Source organism: Carya illinoinensis, chromosome 10 (assembly GCF_018687715.1).
Source record: "Carya illinoinensis cultivar Pawnee chromosome 10, C.illinoinensisPawnee_v1, whole genome shotgun sequence".
Taxonomy (NCBI): Eukaryota; Viridiplantae; Streptophyta; class Magnoliopsida; order Fagales; family Juglandaceae; genus Carya; species Carya illinoinensis.
In genome coordinates, this window is record NC_056761.1 from 34171445 (window position 1) to 34183872 (window position 12428).

Below are 12428 nucleotides of genomic sequence, written 5' to 3' on the forward strand. Positions count from 1 at the left end.
GCCAAATGAATATTGGGATCATCCAGTGGCGATCCGCTGAATTGAGCCTACTGCACCATGCTAATCAAAGCTGGTTTGAGCTCAAAGTTGTTGGCATTGATTGGCTGGCGCATTATGCTCGAGTAATTTCCATTCACAACTGGCCGTACATAGTCCTTCAAGGTGCGTGGTAGTACCTCACGATCCTCTTCAGCCATGGCTAGTATCTTATTTCTTCTTAGTGATCTAAGAGTTCTTTCAATCTTCAGATCAATAGGAATAATATCACGAGATCTAGCACGGCGCATCCAATGTCAAAAACACACCTGTAGAACAAATTAAAACCAAGATTACTTTGTATCGATATTGACAAAAAGAATAAGAATAAACCAATCCCCGGCAACGGCGCCAAAAACTTGACCGGTGCAAAACTGCAAGTGCACAGTATCGTAGTTTTATAGTAAAGTAATAAGAAGAGTATCGTCCTCAGGGATTAGTACCTTACGTTTGCCAAATACCAAAATTATACTAAACTTGATTTTATCTAGAGGAATCACTAAGATTTTTGTAGTTGCAATTTAAACTAGATCAACTCAAAGAAAAATATGCAAAGGAAATAACACTGACGTTCGAAGATCAAATTAATGGGAAGAAAACTTCTAGGAAATCGATTTCACCTACTTCTTCACTATGCTTTTCTCATCCAGCTAATTTAATTTAAATCTCTTTTGTCTATTAGCAAATCTCTAATTCATCCAAAAGCCTCTTTCGATAGTCAATTGGAATTGACTCTTGGTTATCAATTCACACAAGAATATGCTGAAATATCCAAGATCTACCCTATGATTCCCTCTTTCGATAGCAAATCACAAGATTACTTATCATCTAATCAATGGCCAGTTAATTAGAAGCAATAAATTCAGAATAAATCAAATAAACAAAGAGAGAATTGCATTAAATTAGCATAGACAATCAATCAAGCATAGTTCGGAAATAGGTTACATCGTTTTCCTAAAATGAAGAAAATTTAGCTCATGCTAGAAATGGAATTCAACATAAACGAATTCACCATAATTGTTCTGAGAAGATGGGAAGAAAATAAACACTGAAAAATCCTCCTTGCAGCCGCAACTTGTCGTCAAAAGCTCAAGGGAACGATTCAATGCTTTTCTCCCGTCCGTGCTCGTGTATGATTCCAACGTATGTGCAATAATTGGAATTCCCTCTCCAAAAACAGATGAGTTGAATCCCTCTAGCTATGTTTTTCTCTCCCAAGAAGTGTTCTCCAGTCAAAACTCTGGCCATAGAGTGAAAAATCTCTTTTTTATATGGTCTCACGGCGGAAAACCCTAATTCTGTCAAAATACGATGTTCGCTCGAGCAGGGTGTCGAGCGCACATCGAGCGTTCGACTCTGCCTGATTTCGCTCGAGCGTCATATCGAGCGCACATCGAGCGTTCGACTCTGCCTGATTTTGCTCGAGCGGCCAATGTCTCTGCTCGAGCGAACCTTGTTTTCCAGCAACCCGCTTGAGCTCCCTATCAAGCAGAAGTCGAGCGTTTGAATCTGCCTGAATTCGCTCGAGCGGCAAAAAGCCTCCGCTCGAGCGAACTTGTGAATTCTACAATATGAAATTTTGCAAGTCATCAGTTCTCTTCATATTAGCAAAGAACTTCATCCTCTGCTAAGCTTTTTGTAGATTATCCTTCAATAAGGACAACAACTCCTCTCTAGACTTTAACTGGTGATCCACAGCTGCATTAGTGGTTATTCCAGGAACATATGAAAGCAATTGGGAGGCATAAGCCCATAAAGGACAGGGAGACATCCCAATAGATGTATGAGAAGTGGTGTTATAACACCATTCAACCATGGTCAACCAAGTACTCCATTCTTTTGTCTTATCACTCGTGTAACATCTCAAGTATCCTTTCATAGACTTGTTCAAAATTTCAGTTTGCCCATCTGATTGTAGGTGATAAGCAGAACTGAAATGAAGAGGAATGTTTGAGGTTGTGGTAGATCCACACCACTTGCGGGCATGTTTAGGATGACGTGGCACTAGGTTTCTTTTCTCTCAAACTTGGGGACCTGTTTCGTGCGAAGTGGTGAGGGCGCCGGCCCTATGCCTCCAACAGCAGTTGATGGGCAGGTGGGGGATGGTTGCTTAAGCAAGTCTGGCCTGGATGAGAAGGCCTCGGATGGGAAGGTGGGCTAGGAGCCAGTACGACACCGGTTTGTGGAAGTTCTAGGCAATAATCCTCAGATGTTGCCGAGCGTTAATATCCCACATAAAGAGCCGAAATTCTTAGATGGAGAGATGTACTTCGCTTTCTCAAAAGCAGAGGTTCAGAGCTCGGTGGAACCGTTTCGATTTTCTGTGGTCTTGAAGTTTCTGAGGCGAACGCCGTCGTTGGATCAAATCAGATGCAGTATTCAAAATCGTTGGGGTTTGAAAGTCGTTCCAGTGATTAGGCAGTTAAGGAACCCACGTAATGTCCTTATTCGGCTGGTTATGGAGGAAGATTTTATTTTAGTTATGGCTAGGGGAAACTCTGAATTGCTGGGGGTTCCTTATAGGATATTCCATTGGTCTCCTGATTTTATTGAGGAAGAAGATTCACCATGGGTTCCGGTTTGGCTATCTTTACCTAGTCTTCCACCAAACTTTTTTCAGGAGTCTATCTTACGGAGCATTGGTGATGGAATTGGTAAGTTTTTGAAGAGGGATAATGCAACGGCTTGTGTAACACGCCCAGAAGCAGCTCGTATTTGTGTGGAGGTTAATGTGGCTGGTTCGTTATGGAAATCGTTCTGGTTGGGTGCCCCACATGGAGAGACTAGTCATTTTCAAGAAATATTCTACAAATCGGTCCGTAGTTATTGCTGTTCCTATCGAAAACAGGGGCACACGGAGGAGAGATATAACCGGAACAGATTGAGCACGAGGAAGAAGGAGGATCATGGAGGAGGAGGCCAAAATAATTCTGGAAAGGCTGTTTGGAGGGAAGTTGCTGCTAACAGAAGAAAATCTGTTCAGCATGCAAGGCAGGTTGAGAAAGGTGAGTGTTCGAAGGCTAGGAGGCAGGTGATTCTGGATAAAATTTTTGAATGGCAAAAGGAGAAGGCTGAAGTTACAGTTCCTATATTTTTTATTTCTCCGTTGGGTATTGGGTTCGATTCGGTTGAAGAGCAGTTTGAGTTACATCCGACGAAACCAGTACAGATTTCGGAAAAACAAGGGAGTTTTTGTGAAATGCCTCAATCAGGTACGGCTTTTTGTGGGTCGCAGGAATTGCTTGAGGACTTGGCTCCTGGTACGATGAAGGTGCAGTAGCTGGTGTCTGAGATCGCTGTAGAACCTCAGGTTGAGAGGAGCTTAAACAGAAGCAATCGGGAAAATGAGTTGGAGCAGGAGGGGGTGCTGGAAATTGTTTTGCCGATTCACTCACCGAATAGGAGTCCTGCTAAATGGAGTGATATGGAGGATGACAATGATTCTGATTCAGGTTCGGAGGCTCTGCACAGTTCTACCATTTCAGGTCCGAGAAGTATATTGAGAATGATAGATGAATCTTTAGAATTTGAACTTGGGAGTATGGCTAGAGATGGGGAAGCTTTCACTTCGGGAAGGCTGGAACCAGGGAATCTGGCCGAGCAGGGTCAGAAAGTGATCAAGATGAAGAATTAAATGAGCTGGCTGCCAAGGTGTTCGATTCAGATCCAGACATGCATGTACCTCTAAAAAAGGTAAAGGGGTTAAGAAAAGAAAAATCTGTTGTTGCATTGGAACGGCGAACAAGTTCCAAAAACTTTCTTTGAGTTTTTGATGTCTATATTGATTTTGAATATTAGGAGTATTATTTCGTCGAAGTTTCAGCTTCGGCATATTTTAAATAAAAGTTGGCCTTTGGTGGTGGCTATTTTAGAGCCTTTTTTGAATAAAAATAAATGCAATCGTTGGGCGAGATGGATGGGTTTCCCCTCTTGTGTGAATAATGCTGAAGTGGAGGGAAAGATTTGGTTGTTTTGGGCGGCTAAGGTGGATTTTCAGTTGTCGGCTTGTTCTGATCAAGCTATTTCGGGTTGGTTTGTGTTTGGGTCAAGGCGAATATTCTCTTCGTTCGTGTATGCTAGTTGTTTTCGGGAAAAAAGATTGGAGTCAGGGAATTATCTCAGGTTACAAGATCCGCAAGGGCAACCTTGGTTCATTGGGGGTGATTTTAATATTATTCGCGTTGATAGCGAAAAAATTGGGGGCCTTTTTAAGGCACCTTGGGCTAAAGCCCCCTTTAATGATTGGATTAATGGTTGTGCTTTAATAGAGCCTCCTTCTTGTGGCAATACACTCTCTTGGTGTAATGGGCGGAATGGGGGAAGGCATATTTGGGCTCGTTTGGATCGTATTTTGGTTAACATGCAGTTTATTAATTTATTTGAGGGGTTGAATTTCAGTTATCTTCCTCGGTCATCTTCAGATCATGCTCCTATGTTGTTTACTTTGTTTAAGAAGAACATTTCTATTGTGAAGCCATTTAGATTCTTACGTATGTGGGGGTCTCATGATGGGTTTTTGTCTTTGGTGGAGCAGAGTTGGGGTGAATATGTGGAGGGTTGTGCTATGGTGAGGGTTAGTAGGAAATTAAAAAGATTGAAGCATGTCTTGATAAAATGGAATAGGGAAGTCTTTGGTCGAGTTGAGGTGGAGATTAATAGACTTGAAAAATCAGATTCGATGTCTTGAGGAAGATCTTGTTAGAAATTTTTCTTTACAGGTGGAAGAAGAGATGCTACAAGCTAAAAAGGCTCATTTACAATGGGTGAATCGGGAGGAGATGTTAGCTTGTCAAAAATCTCGCATTAAGTGGTTGGCTGGGGGGACTCCAATTCTGAGTTTTTTCATGCTGCGATGAGGGTAAAGAAAAAAAATAAAACAGTTGATAAAATGATGTTGGAGGATGGAAGGGCACTAGAGTCGGCTGAAGTAGTGCATTTGGAGGCAGTTCAGTTTTATCAGGGGCTCTTCACAGGTTCTAATGTCAGTTTGCAGGAATCTGAGTTGGCGTTGTTATCTTCAGTGGTGACAGATGCGGAGAATGAGGCATTGTGTAGGTTGCCGTCGGAAGAGGAGGTTTATAGGGCTCTTCGGTCTATTCCTATGGATAGTAGTCCAGGACCGGATGGTTTTTCAGCTGCTTTTTTTTATTTGGCTTGGGATATTGTGAAAGTTGACCTTGTGGATATGGCAAAGGAAGTCTTTGAAGGTAACCCTTTTTCTAAGTTTTTTGGTGCAACAAATTTGGTGTTGATCCCGAAGGTGGAAGAACCTATGGGCTTTGGTCAGTTTCGGCCTATAAGTTTGTGTTCGGTGGTTTACAAAATTATGACAAAAATTATGGCTTCACGTCTGGCGCCTATTCTTGATAAAATTATTTCCAAGGAACAGGTTGTGTTCATCCCAGGTCAGAGTATTTTTGATAATATGGCCTTGGCTCAAGAATTAGTTCAAGGATTGAGTAGGAATGTGAGAGGAGGTAATGTGATGTTAAAGCTGGATATGGCAAAGGCGTATGATCGTGTGAATTGGAAATTCCTTCTTGAGGTTTTACGTAGACTGGGTTTCTTAGAAAAGTGGAGGAATATAGTCTTCAACACTATTTCTTCTCCTTTTTATTCCATCATGTTGAATGGATGTTCGAAAGGTTTTTTCCAGGCTTCAAGGGGTGTAGGAAAGGAGACCCTCTCTCACCTTATTTGTTTATTTTGTCGCAGGAGCTCCTTTCGCGCATGCTGCATCGGAAGTTCAGTCTTGGGCTTGTTAAGCCTTATCATCCAGGGGGAGGTACTTTTATCACTCATTTGTTATATGCGGATGATGTCTTAATTTTTACTAATGGTGGGAGAGTATCTATGAGGAAGCTCATGGCAACTCTTCATCGTTATGAGAAGATCTTGGGCCAATTAATTAGTCCAAGTAAGTATACAATTTTTTTTCCTTCCCATATGTCTTTGGCAAGAAGAAATGATTTCAAAGGAATTTTTGGTTTTGAAGAGGGCTCTTGGCCGGGTGTTCCGTTATATTTGGGAAGGCTGAAAATTTCTTTATTTGATGGTATCTTGGCTAGAATTCAAAAAAAACTTGCAGGGTGGAAGAGTAAGATGCTCTCGTTTGGTGGTAAGATTATGCTTTTACGACATGTTTTAAATAGCATGCCTATTCATATTTTGTCGATTGTAAAAGTGCCCAAGGCAGTTTTTGGGATGATTAACAAGATTTTTTCAGATTTTCTTTGGGGGTCTTCTCTGGGGAATAAGAAACGTAAATGGGTAGTGTGGCATCAAATTTGTAAGCCAGTGGAAGAGGGTGGTATTGGTATTAGAGACTTGGTGGAAGTGCAGCAATCTCTTTTTATGAAGTTTGGATGGAAATTGGTTACGGGGGTGTCGCTATGGGCAGATTTTTTCCAGGAAAAATATCTTCATCGGGACCATGTTTATAATGTAATGACTAAGAATAAAGGGTCACGGTTTTGGAAGGGGATTATGGAGGTGATGCCCAGAATTTTTCTAAACTCTCAGTGGTTGATAGGGGTTAGGAATATTAATTTCTGGATGGATAATTGGCTAGGGGGAGGTCCATTGAAAGACTTGTGTCCGGTGGTGGGAAGTGAGCACCTGCAGGTTGCTGAAGTTTTTGATGGGAGGGGGCCTAAGCTGGACGTTTTAAGCCAGCTAGTTCCGTCGGGTATCTTGCAGCAGATTGTGGTGGCAAATGTGAGGCTTAGACCAAGGGCAGATGCTATCGTATGGAAGAATACGGTGGACGGTAACTTCACAACAAAATCTGCTTGGGACATATGTAGAGAACGAGGGGACTTATGTGAGTGGAGGAGGTGGCTTTGGCTTGATAAAATTCCTAAAAAAATGTCTTTCCTTTGCTGGAGATTAAAAAGATGAGTAGTGCCAACGGATGATGTAATCCAGCGGTTGGGAATTCCTTTAGCTTCTAAATGCCATTGTTGTATAGACTCAAAGTCTGAGACCTTGTAGCATATTATGTGTGAGGGTTTAAACGCCCAATTGGTTTGGAAATATTTTGCTAATATTTGTCAAATCAGGTTGCCTCAAATCACAAACTGGAAAGGGATGATGGTTTTTTGGTGGAGGAGAGCTGCAAAAATTAATCAAGCCGATTGGATTCATGGTGTGATGCCCATTGTTATTTCTTGGTGCCTTTGGAAGGCTCGATGCTCGGCAAGGATGGAAGGGGCTACATTTCAGGTAAAGGATATTATTAGACAAGTGAAAATTGTGATTTATAATATGTCCCGAAATTTGAAGAATTTTCAAGTTATGAAGCGAAATGATTTCTTAGTTATGGAAGGGTTACAGGTGCCAATTATTCAAGTGTCCTTTGTTAAATGGGAGTTGCCGGGGGGGGGGGGGGGGGGTATGATGAAATTGAATGTTGATGGTGGGGCTCGTGGGAATCCAGGAGATGCAGGGGGTGGGGGTATTATTCGAGACTATTCTGGGAGTTGTATTGCTGGATTTGCGCATCATTATGGGGTTGCTACAAATACGGTGGCTGAGTGCTGTGCTTTATTAGATGGATTGAGGATTTGTAAAAATTTGGGTTTGCAAAACGTTGTAGTTGAATCTGATTCTAAAGTTATTTGGAGTTGGTTGGCCTCCGGGATTTGTCGTCTTTAGTTTTTGTGGGATTTTTGGGAAGAGATAAGGGACATTTCCATAGAGATTAATGCTCGTTTTTGTCATATTTTTCGTGAAGCTAATATGGTTGCAGATTGTTTTAGCTAAGAAGGGGTCTATGGGGGAAAATATAGATTTTTCTGGGATGGATTTTCAGTATATACGGCTTAGAGGTTTAATTCGTCTTGATTGGATGGGGATGGCTTTTATTAGAGAGAAATGATTTTTTGTTGGGTAGGATTTGTATTTAAAGGTATTCCTCCGCCATAAGTGAGTGTTTTATTAATAATATTGGGGTAGGGGCTCCTCTCATACATGGGGCCCTGACTCTTTTTTTTAAAAAAAAAAAAAAAAAAGAAGTCTTGAAGCTTGAACTTTCCCTCCAAAATGAACTAGCGAAAATAGAATCTCTATCCAAAACCATAGTCTTGGGCATAACATGCAACTTGAAAAGAACCCCTCAAAAGAATACTTCAGCCACCTTGCTTGCTGTGAAAAGATGGGACAATGGAGAAAAATGAGCAAACTCAAACAGTTTGTCAATAATAGAAAAACTCACAGAAAAACCATTAGATGACGACAGCCCTTCCACAAAATCCATGGATATGTCCAACCATGGAGAATAAGGAATTGGTAGAAGCCTCAAAAGCCTTGCTGGATGCAAATTCTCATGCTTGCTAGTCTGACATGTAACACATTCTTTGACAAGCCTTCTAATGTCACTCTTCACTCCTTCCCTAAAGAAATCCATCTTTGCCTTTTGCAGTGTTTTCTTGTACCCCACATGCCCAGCCTCAGGACTACTGTGAATATGCTATAAGACTTTAGCTTGAAAAGGATAATTAGAAATCAGTACCAATTTGGCTTTCCTCAACAATAGTCTTTGCTGCAAATTGTAGTGCTTCGGGCCTTCCAATTCTTGTTGAAGCTTAGAAACAATATCACTTACTTGGGCAGATAGTTGATAGCTACACTTCAATTCCTCAATCCATAATAGAGTAAGAAGGTAATCAAAGACAAAACAGAAAGAGGTTCCTCTTCAGCCTTCCTCAAAAGTCCATCTGCAACTATGTTTTCCTTTGCCCTTCTTATAGTCAGTGGTGAAGTCATGGCCCATTAACTTGGATGGCCACTTTTGCTAAAATTTTGTTCCAATCCTTTGCTCCAAGAGATACTTCATCAAGGCCTGCTGGTTTGTCTTGATTTTAAAATTTTTCCCCAATAGATAGGGACTCCACTTGCTCACAACAAGCACAAGAGTCAAAAGCTCTTTCTCATATATGGACAAGAAGAGAGCCTTACCCTTCAAGGCTTTGCTATAGAAGGCAATTGGCTAACCTTCTTGCATAAGGATAGCTCCCAACATCAAACCAGAAGAATCACACTCCAATGTAACGGTCTTAGAAAAATCAGGTAACCTCAAGATAGGAGGTTCAGTAACTGCTTTCTTTAATTTGTTAAAGGCCTGAGTGACAGTGTCACTCCACAGAAAAGCATTCTTCTTTAAGAGATCAGTTAATGGTGATGCTATTGTGCCATAATTTTTTTTATAAACTTCCTATAGTATCAAGTGAGACCAAGGAAGCCTCTCAATGCCTTCAAAGATACAAGAATTGGCTAGTCAAGCATAGCTACTAGCTTTGAAGGATAAACCCTCACACTTTCAACAGAAATTACATGCCCCAAGTAATCAATCTCTTTCATTCCAAACTTGCGTTTGGATCTCTTTGCATACAAAGTATTCTACCTCAACACCTCCAAAACCACCCTTGAGTGTCTCAAATGGTCAAATAGTGTACTACTGTAGACAAGGATGTCATCAAAGAATACCAAAACAAACTTTCTTTAAAAAGGCTTGCATATGTCATTCATCAGGGCTTGAAAAGAGGCAAGTGCGTTAATAAGGTCAAATGGCATTACTAAGAACTCATAGTGGCCCTCATGAGTTCTGAATGTTGTTTTCTCAATGTCCCCTTCCTTCACTCTAATCTAGTGATAGCCTGATTGAAGGTCTAGCTTTGAAAAAAACTTAGCACCAAACAACTCATCAAGAAACTCATCAATGACAAGTATGGAAAATTTGTCTTTGATGGTTTCTTAATTCAAAGCATGACAATCCACACATATTCTCCATGTTTCATCAGCTTTTTTAACCAATAAGACAGGTGAAGAAATAAGGCTTTGGCTAGGCCTCATCACTCCTGATGTTAACAAATACTTCACTATATTTTCTATTTTTGTTTTCTGATAGCGTGGGTATCTATAGGGCCTGACTAAGATAGGTCCAGTGTTTTCCTTCAAAGGAATTTGATGGTCAAATCTCCTTTGAGGAGGTAAACCACTAGTTCAGCAAAAATGTTAGCAAACTCATCAATAACTGCAGTAACTTCATCCACCCTACTAGCCACTTCTTGATGAAAATCCACCAACTACAAGAACCAACCATGCTGATTCACTAGGGAAGACTTCAAGCACCCTTCCCCATTTTTAAGTTCCAAGTCTACAGCTTTCAAACCCTGCAAAACTACCTCTGACTGCCCCACTTTGAAACTCATAGCCGTAGTTGAAAAATCCCAAGTAATGGGTCCCAATGTTCTCAACCACTGGACACCTGGCACCACATCACACCCTTCGAAACTTAGCACATGGAAAGGAATTCTGAACTTAGATCCTTGGATCTTGATAGTCTCTTCACATTGTCCTTGACTCAACACAATGTCACCATTGGCAACTTTAACTTGCAAACTGGCCCCTTTTTCAACTTTTAACTTTGTTGCCTTGATTACTAGTGGATCTAGGAAGTTATAAGTACTTCCAGAGTCCACTAAATTTCTAATGAAGATTTACCAATTCTGCCCAATAACTTCATAGAATTACTGTTAATGCACCCTGACAGTGCATGAATAAAAACTTCCATGCTCTCATCTTCATTGTGCCCCTTGTCCCCCAATACAGTTTCCTCCTCTTTGTTCTCCTACACTACAGAATCTTCAGACACAATTTCTTCCCCATGCAACACATATACCTTAGGTTTTTTACACATGTGCTAGATTTCACTTTTCATCATAGTGGTAACACAATCCCCTCCTCCTCTTCTAATCCATTTGTGTAGAAGAAAACCTTCTTAAATGGTATTGCTGCCTTCTGAAACTTGTTTATTTTAGAGTATTCATCAAAATGCATTTTCTCAAAACTACTTCCCATGCCCCTCACTGATCTCCTAGCAACCATTATATACTACTCTTGGATTTTTGCTAATCCAAAGGCTGCATTGAACATTCGAATTGACAACCAAATTTTATCCTTCAATCTACTCAAGAAACAGCTCAATTTTGACAAGCCTTTATATTTGTTAGACAAAGACTCAAATTGAGCCTTATAGTTGTTCACATAAGTGACTTGCTTGAGGTGTGTCAAAGCCTCCATAGGGTCATCATAGGCTGTGTGGCCAAATCTAACTTGTAAAGCCTTGATGAATATGTCCCATCCATTAAAGATTCCACCATCTAAGGCATCTCGATACCAAACCAAGGCCTCCCTCTCCATATGATATCTTACCATTAAAAGGTGATTCAAGAGAGTTTGATGAAACTCAAAGAATTGGTTGGATTTAAAAATCCAGCTCGAAGGGTCATTTCCATCAAAGTGTGGGAAGTCAAGCCCCACGCCACGAGGCAACACTGATCTCTCTTCCCCACTACCACCACCACTATCCTGAACAACATCAATGGGAGGAACAATTTGTCCACTTTCAACCATGGACTAAAGCATATCATAAAGTTGTTCTAACCTTTCTACAATATTGTGAATTGCATGATGATGGTCATTCAATTGTCTCTTAACTGCTTCCTGTTGCTTTTGCATCCCATCCATTTGTGCCTTAAGAGCTCCACGCATACCTTCTACCATTAGAGGATTGGCCTCTCTGCTACCAATTGTATGGTATCACTCGAGATACCATTGCCAATCAAGAACCTATAACAAGGAAAAGCAAACAAGAATAACCAAGAAACTTGAAAAAGAATGAGAAAGAAACCAAGAATCCACTTTATTGATTCTTGAATAAGGTTTTTGAAGAACCTTAAACCTCCATACAATTCAAGAAACTGATCTCATGCAACTAAACAAAGCAAAATGAAATTCTATAGTGTTATTTATAGACAAGAATGAACAAGAGATGAAAACAACTCCGTTAAGCTTTTCCGATGGCTTCCCTTCCCTCTAAGCCAAATGCACCGTTTCATTAGAGGGGTTAAACACACCATTTGCATACCAATTCTATTAATTCCGTTACTCCCTCTACGCACCATTTCATTAAAATGGAACTCATCATTTTGCCAACATTTTATTAACATGCAACTCAACATTTTTCCAACATGTTACTTCACTCTTTCCTTCCTCTCAGCATGAACAATTCAGAAACCAACTTCCTACTCCTTACAATCTCCACTCCTATAAGGGCCCTTAATAATAAACCTTAAACAGACGAAACTTAAAAGGGGGAAAAAAATCAGAAACTAAACTTTGAGTTACTTAGGATGGCGTTGAATTTTGGGGGGGAGAAAAACCAATTTTAGTGAAAATATGATACGCACCGTTTCGAAAGTAGCTTTCCACAATTTAAAATCCAACTAAACCCATCATTTTATTTACTTCGAAATGATGCGGTTGACTCCACGTTGGATGCCGTTGGCCGGGCCTTCCAACCGTATGCCTGGGTTTAGAGTCTTTCTTAC

General features: G+C 40.6%; 2 protein-coding genes across 2 annotated transcripts; both read left to right on the forward strand.

Moving 5' to 3' along the window:
• Positions 1 to 3952: 3952 nt before the first annotated feature.
• Positions 3953 to 4892, forward strand: LOC122278672. The gene is made up of 2 exons (XM_043088857.1): positions 3953 to 4609; positions 4755 to 4892. The coding sequence occupies exons 1-2, from the start codon at positions 3953 to 3955 to the stop codon at positions 4890 to 4892; spliced, it is 795 nt and encodes a 264-aa protein (XP_042944791.1).
• Positions 4893 to 4924: 32 nt separating this feature from the next.
• Positions 4925 to 7915, forward strand: LOC122278673. Its single transcript, XM_043088858.1, has 6 exons — positions 4925 to 5597; positions 5693 to 5821; positions 6125 to 6859; positions 7222 to 7260; positions 7475 to 7650; positions 7787 to 7915. Exons 1-6 carry the CDS (start codon positions 4925 to 4927, stop codon positions 7913 to 7915), a joined length of 1881 nt encoding a protein of 626 aa, XP_042944792.1.
• Positions 7916 to 12428: the final 4513 nt, after the last annotated feature.

Coding starts and splice junctions, on each gene's coding strand:
- LOC122278672 (XM_043088857.1), top strand. CDS start 3,953: ATGGGTTTCCCCTCTTGTGTGAATAATGCTGAAGTGGAGGGAAAGATT. Junction 4,610..4,754: donor AGGGTTGTGCTATGGTGAGG/GTTAGTAGGAAA, acceptor TTTTCTTTACAG/GTGGAAGAAGAGATGCTACA.
- LOC122278673 (XM_043088858.1), top strand. CDS start 4,925: ATGATGTTGGAGGATGGAAGGGCACTAGAGTCGGCTGAAGTAGTGCAT. Junction 5,598..5,692: donor TGAGGTTTTACGTAGACTGG/GTTTCTTAGAAA, acceptor GGTTTTTTCCAG/GCTTCAAGGGGTGTAGGAAA. Junction 6,860..7,221: donor TAGAGAACGAGGGGACTTAT/GTGAGTGGAGGA, acceptor TGCCTTTGGAAG/GCTCGATGCTCGGCAAGGAT.